The sequence below is a fragment of the Ruditapes philippinarum genome, unplaced genomic scaffold (genome assembly GCF_026571515.1).
Source record: "Ruditapes philippinarum isolate M1 unplaced genomic scaffold, ASM2657151v2 ctg2254_1_1_1_1, whole genome shotgun sequence".
NCBI lineage: Eukaryota > Metazoa > Mollusca > Bivalvia > Venerida > Veneridae > Ruditapes > Ruditapes philippinarum.
In genome coordinates, this window is record NW_026863611.1 from 71,172 (window position 1) to 91,034 (window position 19,863).

Below are 19,863 nucleotides of genomic sequence, written 5' to 3' on the forward strand. Positions count from 1 at the left end.
ACTATTATTACCGCTTGTCTTTACATACAAAAATATAAATAAAAGATGACACCGTATCAAGTTGTAAGACAAATATTGTTATTTTATCCATTAGATTTGTTTTTTTATTTATAATTTACTTCTAATTATCATTGCACCGAATGCATTTAATTTACAAGTTTATCTTGATCAAAAAAATCTGCACTAAGCATTTTTATTCTCAATCATCTTAAATAGTAGTTATATATAGAATATAGAATATCTTATTCCCTCCAATCTAAGAAAATTCGAACAAACAATTAATATTTACAGATCTACAAGCATGTTAATCGCGGAAACTCTTCACAGCACAAGTGTCTTTGGGGAAAACGAAACTTTAGAAACTAGTGTGTGGCTGATAGATAAATAAATATACTTAAATGCAACACTTATCTGTAATTAAAACAACGGAAAGTATGCGGCAGTGCATTGGAAGATAAGTGACGGATGCATAAATGCATAGTTTCAACCAAAAGGAAACAAATTTTAAACCAAATACTTTGTAGATTTTACAAACCTTATTCAATTTAAGTGTTGATGCATTATCTAGTTTCATATCGGAAACAATCCTTTATCGCAATAATATACTTTATCATGTCATTACATTGATTTCTGTTGATAAAGTGCATGCCTGATAAACCTAGCTTTATCAGTCACCCCAAGCTTTATCAGACACCTCATCAATACACATTTTGACCTTGACGGAACTACTTTTTTCGGGTCATTTCCGGTCTACTGTTTACATTGGATACTACAAATACTACATATTTTGATACGATAAAAATAAAACATTTTAAAAACACATAACAAATTGTCACTGTTTTATTTTTATTTTGTTGTATTGCTTCACACTTTTTAATAAATTATCAGTCCGCAATCCATCCACTGGACCATCAGCTACAGTTACACGGTCAGTCTCCATCGCCTTTTACAGATCAAACTGGCACTGTTACAAATAAGTCATTAGAGTCCATTTCCATATCTCATTCTGCAGTTTCAACGGAGTCACATGGCCAAATGAATCCTGGCCAAATCAGTTACCCCACCCACTCATCACAGCAGATTGCTTTATCCAGCAACAGCTTAAATTCCATATTTTATGGCGCAGTATTGCATGTCAACAACTTGAATGTTTATTCAAGTCGGTAAATTCACTTTAAAAAATATAAACACTTGACGATGAACTGGCAAACTTAAAATTTCCATTTTCCGTGAAAACAGCTGTTCAACACTGTTCAACGACATTTTCAAATCTTGTTTACTTTGTGTTTTCTCATATCCTGTTCATTAATGTAACACTGATATGTCTCATGAAACGCTTGATATTGAATAAAAACACGTAATCTTATTTTGTGAATTGATAAATCCATTTAACCCAGACATTTTATCCAATTTTCATCTATCGATTACGCTCGTTCAACGTTCGTAGTCCATACGTCGGTAAATTCAAGATGGCGACATGAAACCAAAATATCAAAAATATGCGAAATTTGCGAAATGAAATAAAAAGAATGGAATATTTTTTCCTGCTACTGGGTTGGAAATATTTAACTGATAAACTTTGAATCGAATAGAAATTTTGAATATGAACGCGTCACTTACAATTAACTAAAACATTCGGGACTATTTCTTTTTGATTTGACATTTCACATATTATTGCGCGCCGTCTGAACACCAGAGGTTCTGGATAGGGTTTTGCTTCAATTAAAATAAAAAAAAAATCAAACAACAATTGAAATTGACAACATGATAAATAGAATACCAAACAAGTGTCTGATATTATAAAATTTATCAGGCTCGGCACGAAAAAAAATGAAGAGCTCGGCAGAGCCTCGCCCTTCATTTTTTTTCTTAGCCTTGCCTGATAAATTTTATAATATCAGACACTAGCATGGTATTCTCTATTTATCAGGCGGATATTACTATACACTGATATATTATAATGCATTAGGTAAGCGATGTGATTTCAATAAACTATACTTAACTTTACCCAGATTTTCTTTGTTTACGTATGTGATGAACTTAAAACATGTAACAATCATTTAGTTACAGCCGCAACCGAAAACACTAATTGCAAAGAGTTAATTATGAATATGTAGGTTATGAAATATGTATCAAATTAAAAATATCAATTTTATAGGTATTTATATGTCCATAGTAGAAATAAAGAAACATATAAGAAATATATTTGACTTTGACAATAAACGGTATTTACAAGTACATTTTCAGAATAATACATTCGAAATATATGAAAGAATAAGATTTGGCTACGACAATAAAAAGCAAGTGACTAGTGTGTCATAAACCCCAGTTCCTCAACAACTTTTTACAACTTAGATGGCTTTTTTAACTTTTTTACTGAATTTGACACAAAACATATTCTATTAAATACCTGTTTGTACATTTCATTGTGTAAAGTATAAAATTCATGGACAAATGCATGCATTTTTATTACTCTTTATAAATATCTTAAATTGATGAAAATAAAGATCAGTAAGCAATTTTCTGACATTATAGTTGCTGACCTTGAAAAGAAAAGGTTATATAGGTGTTTTTATAAGACAAATACACTTTAAGTTTCATTTTTGTGTTGCATTAGTTAATAATGTCATAAATAATAAAGTTTGAAATTTAACTTCTTAGAAAGACTTTCAAAATTTAAACTAAATGCCCAGATCATAAAAACTAATAAAGAACATGTTAATGAATTTTTCATCATTTATTATATTATATCATTTTAACAGAATGAATGTTCATCCAGCTTTTCAATGTAGCGTGTTAAATTATTTTATTTAATTAAAAAGATGAAACAGAATGACCTCACTGCCCCCTCTTAAGACCCGCAAGGCTATTAGCTGTTAATAACACTACTGACCTTCAATGCACCCCGCCTGTGCCAAAGTAGCACCATATTCACTTGCCACAATTTCCTCATTCAGTAAAATATTCAACCTATCTATCAATAAAGCATAGACGTGAGAAAGGCTTTTCAATATCACTATCTGAAATATTAACATTGATAATAAGTATCTATGAGGAACGGATTGATTTTTTTAACGCGTTAAAGAAATAAAACAAAGTTGTGTCACGTCATCAATTATTTTTAACCTTTACATAAATTACCTTGTGAAAAACCTAAATTATAAATGTCGAAATGGGATCGGTATCTCACAACAGACAGAAGAGCTGCATTGTTTATTATTCGCTGATGATGTCTCCCGTTTTGCCGACACGGCTAAAAATATCCAAAAACAAATAATTGAAATAAGTAACTATTCTGTTGAAACTAGGGTGTGTATAATCCTTGATAAATCTAAGATAATCGTTTTTCAGAAATGGTGGTCAACTAAGAAAATATGAACATTGGATATATAATGAAAAAGAAGTAGAGGTTGTCAATTATTATACATACCTAACGGTATACCTTACACCAAAACTCTCGGGGACTAAAATGAAAGATGTACTGGCCATACAGGCAACCAAGGCTGTTATGTTTTTTATGCATACCACAGAAAATGGCCTTTTTAGGTAAAAAGATGTTTTTTTAAATATTTGATGCTATATTTAAACCATTTCAAGATCCTCTTAACAGATTTGAGAGTAAAGTATATGTCGACAGATCGAAAATGTTCATATATTTTTTTGCAGAAGGATGGGGTCTTTAAATAAAAATAATTTTGCAGGTTTCTTCGCCCTTTGTGAATTCGTTGGCCTTCCAATAAGTGCAACATATACGTCAAAATGTGCTAAATACTAACTGAAATTAACGGAAATGCCACGATATCATTTGCCTAAACAATGCCTTATAATGCTTAGAAACATAGATGAACAAGGGCGAATCACTTGGGCAACTAATGTTAAACGTATGCTTTTTCACATCGGTCTTGGTTACGCATGGACAGCTAACGGGATCGAAAATGTAAATAAATTCATCAAGCATTTATGACCCAAGTCTCAGACTTCTGCAGAAAAATGTTAATGTCTGATATTAATTTATCGTCAAAAGCTATATGTACAGGATGTATAAAACATCTATTTCTGATCAATGTTATTTGTCAATTAGTATGCCTTATGAATGTAAACGCGCTTTAGCAACTTTTAGATGCAGTGGCCAAGACTTAAAAACTGAATCAGGAAGACACTTAAACATTGACAAAAAATTTAAACATTGTTTATTTTGTCTTAAGTGTAATGTGTATGTTGTTGAAATGAAATGCATTTTTTTTATTGATTGTCCATTGTACAAATACTTCAGACACCAATACTCATACTTTAGGGACTGGAATGTTATTGTAAACACCAATGATTTTAGATTCTTCCATGTGAGGAAGCTATCCTGCCAGCTTACGGAACGTCGGTGGTTCTACCTAGGTGCCCGTTCGTGCCTGAAATAATGCACGGAAGGGCACCTGAGTTCTTCCTCCACCAGTAAAGCTCGAATGTCGCCATATGATTTATTCTATGTCATTGTGACGTAAAACCAAATCAAACAAACAATCTAATTTTTTTGTATTTTTGGCATCCAGCCAACTTTAATTTGAGGACTTCATCACATTTTAAACAAATCTTAATTATTGCTAAACAGATTCCAGATTCTCGTTACAGTGTCACTTACCCAGGCATGAAATTGATTTGGCCGTTTTTAGCTTGTGTCTCCTGCAGGTGTAACAAGCACCAAACAAAGAATGCTGACATCTTTACAACACCTACTTCTGAAATTCTTTGTTGTTTTCTTGTTTCGATTGAAGAGCTTATCAAAATGATGGATAACAAGCTCGAAGAAACTCATGTTTGTAAGCTCCGAACACTCACGTTTGTAAGTTCATTATTATTCGGACATTTTTTTGAGAATACAAGGTCAACAATTTATTCAGAACAGTACATTTAGTACATTTAGTTGTTTAAGTATTTAGATTAATACGATGGCCAATTAAGCGCAGCAATAAGCGTGTAAAGATTTGAAAACAAAGTGTTTTGTTTTTTTCAAAATTTTTTCGTTTCCTAAAAGTGGATATGATGTTTGTTTGTTTTGTTGTTATTGTTTTGTTGTTGTTGTTGTTCTTATTATTATTATTATCATTAGTATTATTCTTATTGCTGCTGTTGTTTTAGACTGTTTTAATTTATTAACTTCCATGATAAGTGATGTCCTGATTTATAGATTTTTTGCCAGCATACTCCCGCAGTGAGTTTTTACCAAGAACTTATTACAGACAATGAAGGCGTCCCCTATCGGTATAATACACTCTGATTCCTTATTCATCAACAGATATAAATGTTGAAATTGACTTGTAAGAGTTTGTCCGACATGTGGTCAATTAGTTAAGCGATTGGCTGTGAATTGGGCGACCTGATTCCCAGACGGTCTAGGTTACTTTCGTTGTGATCGTTCATGAAATGCTCTTGCATGTACTAAAGTAATATCAATTCCTTGTGAAGGTGAAGACATCTAGTACAGGCATTCTGCTTGATAGTTTCCCCAGGAATAATGTTGTGGCTAAACTCTGCTTTGGTAAATTCAAAGTTGCTAACTGCCATGATCCGAAGGGAACACTACAAAAACCACCACAGAATTGTCAAATTTTTAGTAGACACATAAACTAGGTTAGAATCATGCTTGTGAAATGTAAAGCAAATTGAAATACAAGGGGAGTTAAATTAATCCGATAGAACTCGGTATTTTTCTATTCAGTTCAAGATTTATTTTATAGATGAATGTGAAGTGTAAACATTTGTCAGTTGAATGATAAAGCCGTTCAGTCAACATGTACATTTTTCTTATTCCGTTTTGTTTGAAAACCTTTACTAAAAATTCATCCCAGAGCAATCATTTGCATGAAATTCATCATACACATCGCTGATGTATTTTATGATAGTAGCTGTCAGCAAAGTTTAAACGTGGGCGACACTTTTAAGATGAACAAAGCCGCCGAACCGTGGGATGTCCAATTGAATTGTTTACACTGTATACTGTACAAGTGGTAAATTTTGAGGCATGGAAATATATGCAAATTTTGCGAATTGAAATTATGCGCAAATATTTGATCGGGCTAAATTATTTCTTTTTAGACAAACTTGTTTCTTTCATATGAAAACACGTTTTCATAAAGCATCTTACATGAATAAATTTGACTGTTCAGGTACTGAGATTGATTTTTCTCATTGCTTGTTTGATTAAGTTAGGTCTTAATGAATCACAAATGTTTGAATGAAACAATATATGTGTTAGTAACACAATAGGTTATTCATGTACCAAAATAATGTTTCAAAGTATGACAAATGTGTTATCAGGTCCTTCATCAAACTAACAATGTATATTTTAACAATAAATAACAAGGGTATTAAACAATTGGATAAAACGATTACAATAACAGCATATTCTTTACTTGTATTTGCTCAATAAATGATCACAAAAACAGCATTAAATTCAAGAAATTATATTTTCTCAAATATTTCAGCACACAAAAAGTCCACATTTTGACATTCGCAAAAAATTTTGTGACGCTTAAATATCCACTTACACAGTAATCAATGAAAATACGTGTATGTCGAAAGTATCTGATAGATGTACCAAGAAACCTGAACATGGACGATTTTGATTCTGTCCCCAATGATGAAAATAATGTCCATCAAGTCTACATACAAAGTATCATGAAACAAGCTTTTGTCCTTCTTGAGTTCGGGCAGGATCTAGACTTCTTTGGAGGGAGGGAATAACAGACAAACGTTGGATAGGTAAAGAAAAAGAAAATAAATTTCCGTATATTGTTCCTTATCTACATACAAAACTTTATATATAAAATGCTGTGATAAAGTTTATAAAAAAGGAAACATTTTTCCTGGTTAGTTAATTCCAGAGATATTTTTTACAAAAAAAGTATTGCTCAAGCTTCTTCAATAGGTAGACTATAATATATAACATAATTTTTCTATTTCATATACAACCTTGCCTTATAAATTTAATAATGAAAAACTAATATTTTAATGAAGGAAACTTTTTCGAAGGAACAGGTTACGTTCTAGGCTTGTTTCTTCTTTTGCCGCTGTAAGATATATATGATGATATATTAAATATTGATAATATAGTTTTGAACAAATGGTTTCTAATATTCATCTTCATGAACTTAGCTTTATTCTTATGGTGTTTGCATTTAACCATTAATGATGTTTGAATATAAACGAAATCTTCTGGTTTGTTTTTGACTTTGTTGTAGGCATTTTCTTCATAATTCAACGCAATACAACAAGACAGACTCATTGGTTGGCCAGACTTATGCTAATATTAAAAACACATATTGATATACTGATTGCACAAAGAATGACACCAAGTGGGGCAACATCATGGTTGAACATATTACTGTCTGTGAAAGGGATGCAATTATACAAAGTACAAATTAAAATAAAACCAGGTCGACAGAGTAGTCTATCTTTGAAAAAAAAAATATTGAAACATAGTTAATGAAACATCAAGAAACTCGCCATAAAGTACGAAGTGGGCTGAAACCAGCAATTGAATATCTTAAAATATGCCTGTACAATTTACAAATTTATTTACTATTACAAAGTCCATGATCTTGGCAAATTACATTACTGTGGCGCCTTTTTCCATAAGTCGTTTTTATTTATCATTTTGAAAAAAGGACCTGGTTTGGTTAATTGTTTTCGGAAGTTGAATATATCTTATGTTTCTCCTAGCAACTTCATTTCATGCCCCGTAGCTTTCATTCAAATTTGTTAATTATAAAACCATGGTTACACATATATCCAAATATATGTACCAGAGTAATCTATGCTGCCGTTAAGGCGAATCTTGCCAACAAGACATAAAAAGACCCATTCTCAAGCATGTCCAAATACAGATTGCTCACAACATCATTTCTGAAATGTCACGCAATTTGGAAATGTCACGCAATTTAATATGTTCTTAAACGATATTCTAACAGTCGTTTTAAAGAATTTTCCTTCGACTTGCTTAATTGAAACCTTAATTTTCTGTAATATTTAGTCATGATAGTATTTGGGAACTTTCATACAATCAAATTGTTTAAATATTGAAAGTGTTAACAAAAAATAAAACCATTTTAATTTTAAGAAAATGTATCTATTTCTTATATGAATGTACACATCTATATAGAAATACGATGAATGATGAAAATACAATGCAAAGCACATTACAAAGACAAAGTTGAATATGCAGTTTCAATTTTTCAGGTTGAAATTTTATACTTCATTCAATGGTGACCATTCGAATTGAGCGATCTGCTTATTTTGCAACAAAGACAGTCGTTGTTCTTGACTCTTTTTTAAATCCTACAATGTTCTCAAAACTATAAAGTTTGCATTTTTGGTCAACTTCGTCGCAGTCGCAGTAGCTGTAAGCAATGCAATGGGGGTCGTCAATACACAATTGTTTACATGTTGTACTATTTATGTTTCTTTTATCATCTACATCTTCTACATCCAACTCCCTTTCTGTACCTTTAATATCCGTACCATCAAGTATAAGGTCTTCACTCGATTTCCCGATTAAAAGCATGGATTTCCAATTGGCGTGCTCATCTCCACCAATTTTCTTGATTGTGCTGTACATGTAACAAGTCTGATAATAGTTATTAGATCTGTCACAAGTATCACAATAAGTAATTGCGACACAATCAATAAGTTTCAAACAATGGTCGATGCATTCTTTGTACGTTAAAACTTTTGAATCATAGTCATGATAAAGTCTTGTCCCATCAAGCATCATTCCTGGGGTCAGTGATTGGCACGATTCCACTTCACCTTTAGATATCATACTCTGGCAATATGCGTGCTTTGTTTCATTAATTGTTTTTGCAATATGGGCAAGATTAACGCTTAATTCGGCCGGGTTCATATACTTTTCTGTAAAGAGCTCCTCTATCGACGAAAGTCTGTAGCTAGATGGTACAGGACTGTCCTTCACGGTTGAAGCCCAAGTCATTGCGTCGCCGTTTGCAGGAGGCGCTGCTCCTACTGAAATTGTTTTCGTTTCCACTGATTTTGAAAATTCTGAAGCCTTTTCTTTTTGGGAAGAATCCATAGAAAATCCTCCGCCGACATTGACTATACCAGAGTAGCTTGCAGCCACAGCAACGTTCACCCCACTTTCACTTTGAGTTTCGTACTTCTTTGATTCCATTTTATGTTCGTACGTAAATCTTGCTCCAAATGTGACTTCAGTTGGAAAATGAGTACCATATGTGTCAAGAAATTCTAAATATACATCAGTTGAATTTGTCTTATCTAATCTTTTGACCCAGTTAAGAAAGACAGGGTCTAGTGGGGGAGGAGACCGCTTGACTAGTTTGCTGAAGTAATAATTGCAGCTGGCCGAGGAGAGTATATAAACTGACTCTCCGGTTGATATTTCTGACGACGATTCCTTGTAACCGGCGCTTGCAGAAAAGCTAACACCCCAACCCCCACCACTTACACTAGCAGACACAGATAGTGAATTTGCAAACTCGTATTGTGTTTGAACAATTTTTGACGTAAACGACGTAATGCACGACACGTCCGGGACCACAACAAGACCTTGTGGGACACTATAGCGACAATCGGCCGTTTGCTTTCCGTTTTCGTAATTGGCAGCAAATATCGGATACGTAAAACCAGGGTCATGTCCAGTTGCAAGAGGGAAACCACGCAATATGTTGTAACCCATTAAAGCATAGTCAATATCCGGAAAAGAAAGCTTAAAGTGTGTTCCTTGGCATTCTTGGAGTAGATAGTCTTGGCGCATTCCTGCATTCAGATATAACAGATTAAATTTTAAGTGCTGCAAATAGGATAAGGTGAATGAAAAGACACACCTTTGTTTGAATGTATAGTTATGGTATGAACTGGGTAATTATTTCCATCAAATTATTCTTCCAGTAGTGGTCTGGTGGATAAGTTGTCTGCTTTTCAACCCAAGCATTGTAGGTTTGAACATCTTGGGTGCAACCATAATTTTATATTTATGAATGATACGGGACTTAAGTGCAATTATGCTCATGTTTCGCTGTCAAGTTTGGTTTAATTAGTAATGCGCCAGTATTTTAAGAGATTGGTTATTGTTGTATGTGTTTAGGATAAAAATATAAAAACTGCCTGACTTATACAAATATTGCCCAACTTTTTTTTATAAAAAGAACTAATGATACCAATACCTTTCTATGAAAAATGTACATGGGTGACGCGAATTATTTTTGCATAGTACAATATTAAATCGGACACAAGTATGACAAAATGGAAAAATAACTTAATTTTACCTGTGCTCTTAACATTTACACATTTATTGGCATCATAATGTCACTTTAAAGACTGTCATTTTCTGTTCTATACACATAACTGATAATATACAAAAATACGGACAAGCATTTCAACAGAAACCATATCCTACCATCTGTTATACCCGCTGCAAAGCATTTCATATTAACCGCTTGCAACCTGATTTATCTAAATCTGATCTTTTTAAAAACTCAAGATTTCTTTAATAATTTCGATTTGATTAAATTCATTAATATATCGTGAGTAGAACATTATCACAAACCTAATAACTGACGCTTTTAGCTCTTAGGGTTAGATACGAGTCGTAAATCTATTTACCAATATTAAGGTAATGTTTCCGAGTATTATCTGAGACTGGTATTGCGCCACCAAGTAATCTATCAGCATGTTGGTTGGAGGATGTAAGGACTGTCATTAAATCCCTGTACATAAACAAATTTTAAAATAATAATATAATACAAAGCAAAAATTGAATTAAAGTAAAGCAACTCATATTGTGATCTTGCAAATTAAAATAATTGAACATTGCATAAAAAAGCATTTCAATTTTTAATAGAGGATAACAAATAAAATGTTGTTGAAGTCTAAATTTATTGACTTAGATATAGCTACATTATGTAAGCCTCCATTTCAGCTATTTTTATATTGTAAAATGTCCCGCTCTAAGTCTCATTTTGATGTCTGGAATTTATTTGTGAACATGAATGAAAATTTATTTATAATGGTGTACATGGTATAAACTACTGGTAAAGATGTGTTCATATGCTTACCTGTTTACCTTTGTCTGGTTATATCCGAAGTATACTAGACAACTTACAACAATGACAAATACCGCCAGAAATACTAGAAATGTCTTATTTCTACCTATACAACCCTAGAAATAAACATTAAAATACAAAATGACATTATATTTGAAATATATTTAATTCAACAGGTCAGTGGTTTTGCAAATATTTCGATATCAATAAATGTAGAGACATTCGTACATTCGTCTCTAGTAACTTGAACTATGTATTCTGACGACTGACAGTAAAGAACCATAAAATGGTGCAATAAGTACTTCATAAAACCGACAATAAGGTATTGACAGGATTACTGTAGACATATATATCAAGAGTTGATGCGTAGGTCATCATGTGTAATGGCTAGTCCTGAATTTGCGACTAACCGCTAACATCTAACATCACGTGACTATACATGTATTAAGGTAGTTATGTCCTGATGCATGGGCTAGAAATACTTTCAACTGCATTTAATTAAGGATCATGGGTTCAAGCTCCAGGGGTCCAGCTTACAGATATTTATTGGCTAAAAAAGGAGAAACATAATACCTGATATTTACAAAGTCTAATTAAATCACAACTGGACGGTAAAAGTATTATATTTTCAACAGATCAATGCTAGGCAAACAACCCCTAAATTAAGTAGATTTGAGTGATGTCTTTTTTAATAAAGCACTCTAAGCAGGAAAGTGGTCAAACAAGTGTTTAGGTTTTTTTATTTTGACTAAAACAAAGATTTATCTTGTTTGGTTGTAAGTTGAAAGTTATAATTTGTTGAGAGCCAATATTTAATGTGAAATCATGCTTCCTAATGATGAGAATGCAAGTAATTAATTATTTTCTTATTCTTAAAAAGAGCCTGTTTAATGTTTTCTACAGATTTCTACAGAAAAGTTACCGGAAGTCCATAACAATACGGTAAATTTTATTCAAATTTTGTATACAGGTGTCCAGCAAATTGCAACACAACTATGCTACTTTTTATACTGATAATGCCCATAAAGTATACTATCTTTATTTTTATACCAAAGTAAAGTGAAGTGGTTTTATGATTTTTCATCACAAACATTAAAATAACTTCTGTAAAATAAAGTATCTGAAAAAAATATCACCCTTACTGACAAAGATAAATACATCAAGTTTTGTCATAAATCCATATTGTATTTATTTTAAGTTTTGTTTAATTATATTTGATGGTATTTTTAGTTTATTTATTATAAATTTCACTGTGTTGTTTATTCTTGGCAACACACTGTTTACGCATACTTATTTCATTACCACACTTAAACTGTTTTTTGATATCTGGATATTCTAAATGTTATAACGTAGTTATGGAAAAATATCTCATATATGAACTTTTTTAATGTACATGATTTTTTAAGGAAGACTGTGATTGTTGTTTTAGACAATGGGTGAAATAAAGATATTTTCTTATAACTGTAGAGGCCTTAATGATACGAAAAAGAGGTCAGATGTGTTTAACTTTTTAAAAGATCGCAAAGCAGATATATTTTGTTTACAAGATTTGCATTTTACAGAAAATATGAAGAAACATTTATACAATCAGTGGAATGCTGAATGTTTTTTTAGCTTTTATAAATCAAATGCTCGAGGAGTTGGTATTTTATTTAAACGAAATTTAGACCTTAAAGTTCATCAATCCTTTGTTGATGAAAATGGAAATTATATTGTTTTAGATTTATCAGTAAACTCAAAACAATTTACATTAATTAATGTCTACGGCCCAAATACAGACCAGCCAAAGTTTTATGAAAATATTTTTCGCTTAATAGATGATATAAATAATAATACTTTTATTTGGTGTGGTGATTTTAATCTAGTACAAGATATAGAATTAGATTATGATAACTATAAATCGATAAATAATAACAAAAATTCTAGATCTGTATTGTTGAATTACATTGATCAAAAACGTCTCTTTGATCCATTTCGAGAATTAAATGGTAATTGCCATAAGTTTACATGGAGACGCACAAATCCAATTCAGCAAGCCAGATTGGATTTTTTCCTTATTACTGAAGATTTATTACCACATGTTAGAGGTTGTGATATAGATGTAAGCTATAGATCTGACCATTCTATTATAATTCTTAAAATTGATTTACAAAATATTGTACATGGGAAAGGTTTATGGAAATTTAATAATTCTTTATTATGTGACCTAGAATATTTAAATTGTATTAATGATAAGATAGATGATGTAATATTGCAATATTTGTTGCCAGTATATAATATTGACTGTTTGAAAAATCTCAATTATGAAGATTTACAATTTAGTATTGATGATCAACTTTTTTTAGAAACCCTGTTAATGGAAATAAGAGGCAAAACCATCTCTTTTTCTAGTTACAAAACCAAAAAAAGAAATTCTGAAGAAAACAGTCTCCTCTCCAAAATTCAAGACATAGAGACAAATATAAATGAAGAAAATAAGAAAACTTTATCTGATTTACATTCAAAACTGGAAAGTATAAGAACTGAGAAAATAAGGGGTCATATGATAAGATCAAGAGCACAATGGATAGATGAGGGGGAAAAACCAAGTAAATTTTTTTGTAATTTAGAAAAATATAATTATGCTAGTAAAATAATTCCATACCTACAAAATATAGATGGGTCTTTTATCTATGACCAAAAATCAATATTAAATGAGACTGAAAAATTTTACAGCAATTTATATAGTAATGCTGATGTTATTGGGGGAAAAAATATTAATGATTTTCTTGACAATACAAATGATATATACAAATTATCAAGAGAACAATCAAATAGTCTAGAAGGACTCCTATCTTTCTCTGAACTGTCAAACACTTTAAAAAATATGAAAAATGACAAAAGTCCAGGCTCAGACGGTTTTACAGCTGATTTTTATAAAGTTTTCTGGTCAAAAATTGGTTATTTTGTTTTGAGAGCAATAAATTATGGATTTAGAAATGAAGAATTGTCAGTGACTCAGAAGCAAGGAATTATTACTTGCATTCCAAAAGATAACAAGCCTAGACAATTTTTAAAAAACTGGCGACCAATTACCCTTTTAAATGTTGTTTATAAATTAGCGTCAGGATCAATAGCCAATAGGTTAAAAACAGTTTTAGACTCATTAATTTCTTCTGATCAAACTGGTTTTATAAAAGGTAGATTTATTGGTGAGAACATACGTTTATTATATGATGTCATGAACTACACAGAAAAACATAAGATTCCTGGAATGCTATTGCTGATAGATTTTGAAAAAGCTTTTGATACCTTGTCTTTTAATTTCATAAAAACACACTCTCTTTCTTCAATTTTGGTCCAATGTTTAAACAATGGATATCTCTTTTTATGAAAAATGTAAAAACAGCTGTACAGTTAAATGGATTTCTCTCTGACTTCTTCGAAATAGGGAGAGGCTGTCGTCAAGGAGACCCCATAAGTCCGTATATCTTTATTTTGTGTGCTGAAATACTAGCAATTAAGATAAGAAACTCTAAAGATATTAAAGGAATCAATATAAATGATGTGGAATATAAAGTATCTCAGTTCGCTGATGACACTTCTCTTTTATTAGATGGTTCAGAAGCTTCTTTGAATAACACCTTAGATACCCTCTATACATTTTCTAAATATTCTGGACTTAAGGTAAATTTTGAAAAAACACATGTTATATGGATAGGCTTAAACAAATATAGTACTAGATCTATTAAAACAAAGTGGAAACTAAACTGGGGTGGCAGAGCTTTTAAATTGCTCGGTATAAATTTTCATGAAGATTTAGAAAAAATGGTAGATATTAATTTCACAGAAAAATTTAAGAAAATAGAAAATTGCATAAAGTATTGGAATAGGAGGGAGTTAACTCCTATTGGTAGAATTACAGTTGTTAAGTCAATTATATTACCACTTCTAACACAGTTGTTTATGTCTCTTCCAAACCCAAGTACACAAATACTCAAAGATATTAACAAAATGTTTTATGAATTTGTTTGGGGTGGCCCATCAAAAATTAAATCTAGTGTTTTAATAAAAAAGTACAGGGAAGGTGGTTTAAAAATGATTGATGTATTTGCATATATGAAAAGTTTGAAATTAACATGGTTTAGAAGACTTCTCACTGGAAGTGGTAAAAAATGTTTCACATTTATTAGTAACATTTTTAATTATGACAAAGTTTTTAACTGTGGAAAGTGTTATGTAGAAATTGAATCTAAATCAATGTACAATTACTTTTGGAAAGATGTTTTGTTAGCATTTATTGACTATATAGATATTGTGAAAATAACAGATATAGACCAGTTTGTTAACTGTCCATTGTTTTACAATAATAATATTTTGATAGATAGAAAGCCTGTGTATGTTAAATCAATGTATGAAAATGGAGTGTTTTTTATCAAAGATATTATGCAAAAAAATGGAAATTTTGTGAGTAAAGAAAATTTAGAAACAAAAATTGGTACAAATATGAATTTTTTAGTTTATGAGGGTTTGAAAAGTGCTATTAGAAAGTACATAAAGTCTCTAAAAATAGAATATTCTAATACCAATGTATTATTGCCGTCTATTCCCTTTTATATAAAACATATACTTTTATGTAGAAGTGGAACCTCTACCATATATAATGTTTTTATTGATAATTGTCAAATACCTACATGTATATCAAAATGGAATGCTTATTTTAACATTGATGATACTGAGTGGAAATACCTGTTTGAATGGGTTCACACTGAAACTAATGATAGTTACCTTCAATGGCTTCAAACTAGAATCACCCATAGAATTCTAGGAACAAACTATTTAATGTCTAAAATGAAATTGACACAATCTGATAAATGCACTTTCTGCAAAGAAGAAAAAGAGACATTATCTCATTTATTCTGGAATTGTTCGGTTATAAAAACTTTTATCTCAGATGTGCAACAATTGCTAAAATGTCATAATGTTGATTGGAAGGTTGATTGTAAAACATTTATTTTAGGGTATCAAAAAGGTGATCAATGTCAATTTAATATTTTTTGTCTAGAATTAAAAAGATATATATTCTTGTGCAAGAGGAGGGAGATAATACCATCTTTACAAGGCCTTGTCTGCAGTTTAAAGCTAGCATCTTCAATAGTTAGTTATACAAAAGTTAAAAAATCTATGTACTCATTAGTTGATATGATAGCAAATAGATAGAACTTTTTTTGAATTAACTACTTATATATTACAGTCTGTGTATATTATATCCAGTTTTTGGTGGAAATGAAATACTCTGAATCCCAAGAGAACATTTATCTTCTGTGTATTGTATGTATTATAAAATAATGTATGATATAAATGCCCGTAATATGTTTTTTGTAACATTATAATAAATTGTAAGGTAAAATAGTGGATAGATCCCCGACCCTATTTTACCTATTACGGGGACAATAAACGGAGTTACCTCTTGGGCTTCAAAAAAAAAAAAAAAAAAAAAAAAGTTTTGTCATAAATAAAAGACAAATTTGTGTAACTATCAATTCTAAAAAAACAACAGCACTGCCCTTTACTTAAACGTCACGTGAAAAAAACATGTTTTATCTACGGTGACACAGAGGTGACATGTGTGTGTATTTATGTCGTACGCACAGAATACTATGTCGTTCGCACGAGTTACTTAGTTGTGAGCACGAGTTACTAAGTAGTGCGCACAATATAATTAAGTCGTAAGTACGAGCTAATATGTCGTGTACAAGAGTTATTAAGCTGTGCACACAAGTTACTAAGTCGAGATAATTTAGTGCTGTGTACGAGATACTATATCGTGCGCTAGTTGCTAAGTCGTGCGTACGAGATAATTAAGTCGTACGCACGATACATTATGTCGTGCAAACGAGTTAGTTAATGACACACGAGTTGTGCGCACGAGATTATCAAGTGGTGCGTTAGAGATATTATGTAGTGCGCATGAGTTATTAAGTTGTGCGCAATAGATAATTAAGTCAGGCGCACAAGTAACTATGGAGTGCAAACGAGATAATAAGTCGTGTGCACAATACAATATAATTAATCAATCACATTACACTTTATACAATGTATATGAATTTTTTAATTTTATTAAAGTTTTACATGTAAAATTAATTTTTGAAACATTTGAAACTTCATACATGTCTTTACCATTATATTAGGAGGTCACTATCGATGGCCCATAGATCAAGCGTTGATTTTGAGTTAGTTTTTATCCCCCCCCCCAAAAAAAAATGGTAGGGACCATCCTATGATAGGGTTGAACAGTACGTTCATACTAACGGCCTATTATCCTTGTCCATACGATAACTTTAGAAAGATGAATAGTATCTCGTGCGCACAACATAGTATCTCGTGCGCACAACATAGTATCTCGTGCGCACGAGATAAATAAGAGCAAAACACATATGTCACCTCTCTGCAAACGTATGTAGCGGTTCATGTAAGCAATGCTGTGTATTGTTAACAACGTTATTTACCTGGCGTCTCAATCGTCTGCCCTCTGCAGCTTCTGAAATAATATATCATGTACAGTAAACTTTTGAGATCCTTATAAGGGATACAACGTAGATAACAATATTCCGTTGTGTGAGGGGTTGTCTTATCAAAACCATTTTGTAAGATCTAAAAGTTGTTGTAACGGAAACAAGGTAGAATAGCAATTAAACATGAGCATACAAATTATCCATGGATTTGTCAAATTTGTCCTATTTTCTTACATTTACTTTTACTCCTCTAATTAAATAAAATGTACTTTTACAAATGCACATTTTAATTGATGATTATTAAAAATTGAACTGAAATATAAATTATTGAAGCAGGCAAGAATATATAGAATCCATGGAACTGTATTAAGGATGTATCAAGTTTATACTGATGATATTGGCGTGTATTATTATTGTAAATATACTTATTGATCGTTTTTAAAGTCTTGTTTTTACAATAAAGTTCAGTAGACATTATATACTATATCATGCTTTGGCATACAAATGCCCTTACATTACTAGCATTATAACAGATGCATAATCATGCATGAATTCACCTTAAGCATAGTACGTAATTTAATATATTTGAGTTTTCTTTCAATTCGAAGTTACATTGTGGCAATTTCAAAATTTTGAACTCGACTTTAAATTGATGTTTTGGTTGACACACACCTGGTTTAAATGGCGAAATTAATTTCTCATCTGATATTTGAAATAATCACTTCTATGTTGTTTTTCTTTTTGAAATATTAAACAAACCATGCACATATATTAAAACTTTCTTACCCGATCTGTCTGGCATATTTTATTCTTCAAAAATCCTCTTTGTTTTTTGAGCAAAGTTGAAGAACCGACAATCATTCATACAGTATAAGTTAATTAATTTAGGAAAATAAAGACATTTTCTTATTATATTTTCATGTCCACAAAATAATGTTAAAAAGTATGCTTGTAGATGAACTACGAGTGATCCATTGTTTTCTTCTAAGTATGTCCAATTAGTTCTGCTGAACAGGAAACCGGACTTATTAATGTCAACTAATTTTTCCAAAGTAGTTAATGCTCAAGTAAAGTACAATGTTAAATTACTCATACTTTACTGACTTTATCGTATAAAGTATTGTCGATAAGATTGCTAATGTAAATTTTATTATAAATAAACAATTTCTCATAAACGACCATTTGAAACACCAGATGATTAAACATGTTGAAAATACAGTCCTCCAGTGAAGTATTTTCTCTTTCTTTTTTCTTTAAATGTTTTTGGATTGTCGATTTAAATTTTGTACAATAACAAGTAAAAATTTTGCAGCAATGCAGCAATTGAGAAGCAAAAAACGCGCTCATTTCAGGTACCTTATCAAATCATTTCTACAGACAGGTCATTTTCTATTTAGTTTTAAAACTGTTGTACATTATTCCGGATGTTTTGTAAATCATTTAAATTTGCATAATTATACTTATCGTATGGACTGTCCATTAGAGAGGGGTCAGATAATAAATTTTAAAAACAATATGCTTTCACTGATGCCTTCCTGGTAAGGAAAGTAATTCCAATACAAACAAGATAGATAAATACAGAATCCCTAAAGAAAGCCCAACACGGCAAAATTGAAAATGTTGCAGGCTCGGTTTGATTGAGCCTGTTCATGGACGGTACTGGAAAGTGCAAGTTACCGTCCACGCCCCCCAGCACCGGCTTAAGCAGAATTCAACATTTAACATGAACTGGTAAAATTTAGAATTTTGAAACATCCGCAGATGTGTTCATATGGCGGTCATCATGGAACCTTCAATGTGACACGTTAGTGCCATTCCATGAAAAGCGGCATATGGTCCCCAAGTAAAAAAATGCGTGTGCCCTAAACGAGAAAACAATGGGCGGAACTAAATAAAATGGAATTTTGAAAGGGGATCTGAGGTTATGAAGCCTGCATATCACAGATAAGACGTCAAAAGACAAATTTAAAAAGCAGGCAACATATCCTAAGGGTGATTCAACATTATTCAAGTAGGAATATTGGAACCACCCAACCAGAAAATGCCAAAAAGTCGAAACCAAAAACAACACAAGCACAACAATAATGTCGTGCTGAACGATCTTCAAGGATCGAAAATATAACATCATTGATTAAATGTACGGGGAGACCCCCCACAGCCGCCACACGGCACAAATAACACGGATGTGATCATAAGATAGATAAATACAGAATCCCTAAAGAAAGCCCAACACGGCAAAATTGAAAATGTTGCAGGCTCGGTTTGATTGAGCCTGTTCATGGACGGTACTGGAAAGTGCA

At 31.6% G+C, this 19,863-nt stretch overlaps 1 protein-coding gene across 3 annotated transcripts in view; it reads right to left on the reverse strand.

Moving 5' to 3' along the window:
- Positions 1-8,097: 8,097 nt before the first annotated feature.
- Positions 8,098-19,863, reverse strand: part of LOC132722694 (uncharacterized) — a 41,811-nt gene continuing 30,045 nt past the window's right edge. For 2 of the 3 annotated variants that reach the window (XM_060707218.1, XM_060707216.1), the window contains exon 7: positions 8,098-9,783. In XM_060707218.1, coding sequence (XP_060563201.1) covers positions 8,282-9,783 — 1,502 coding nt within the window. In that variant the 3' untranslated portion in view covers positions 8,098-8,281. Of the gene's footprint in view, positions 9,784-10,629; positions 10,734-11,081; positions 11,186-17,557; positions 17,590-18,349; positions 18,576-19,863 lie in introns of those variants that run through there. The other variant, XM_060707219.1, reaches the window with a different exon arrangement.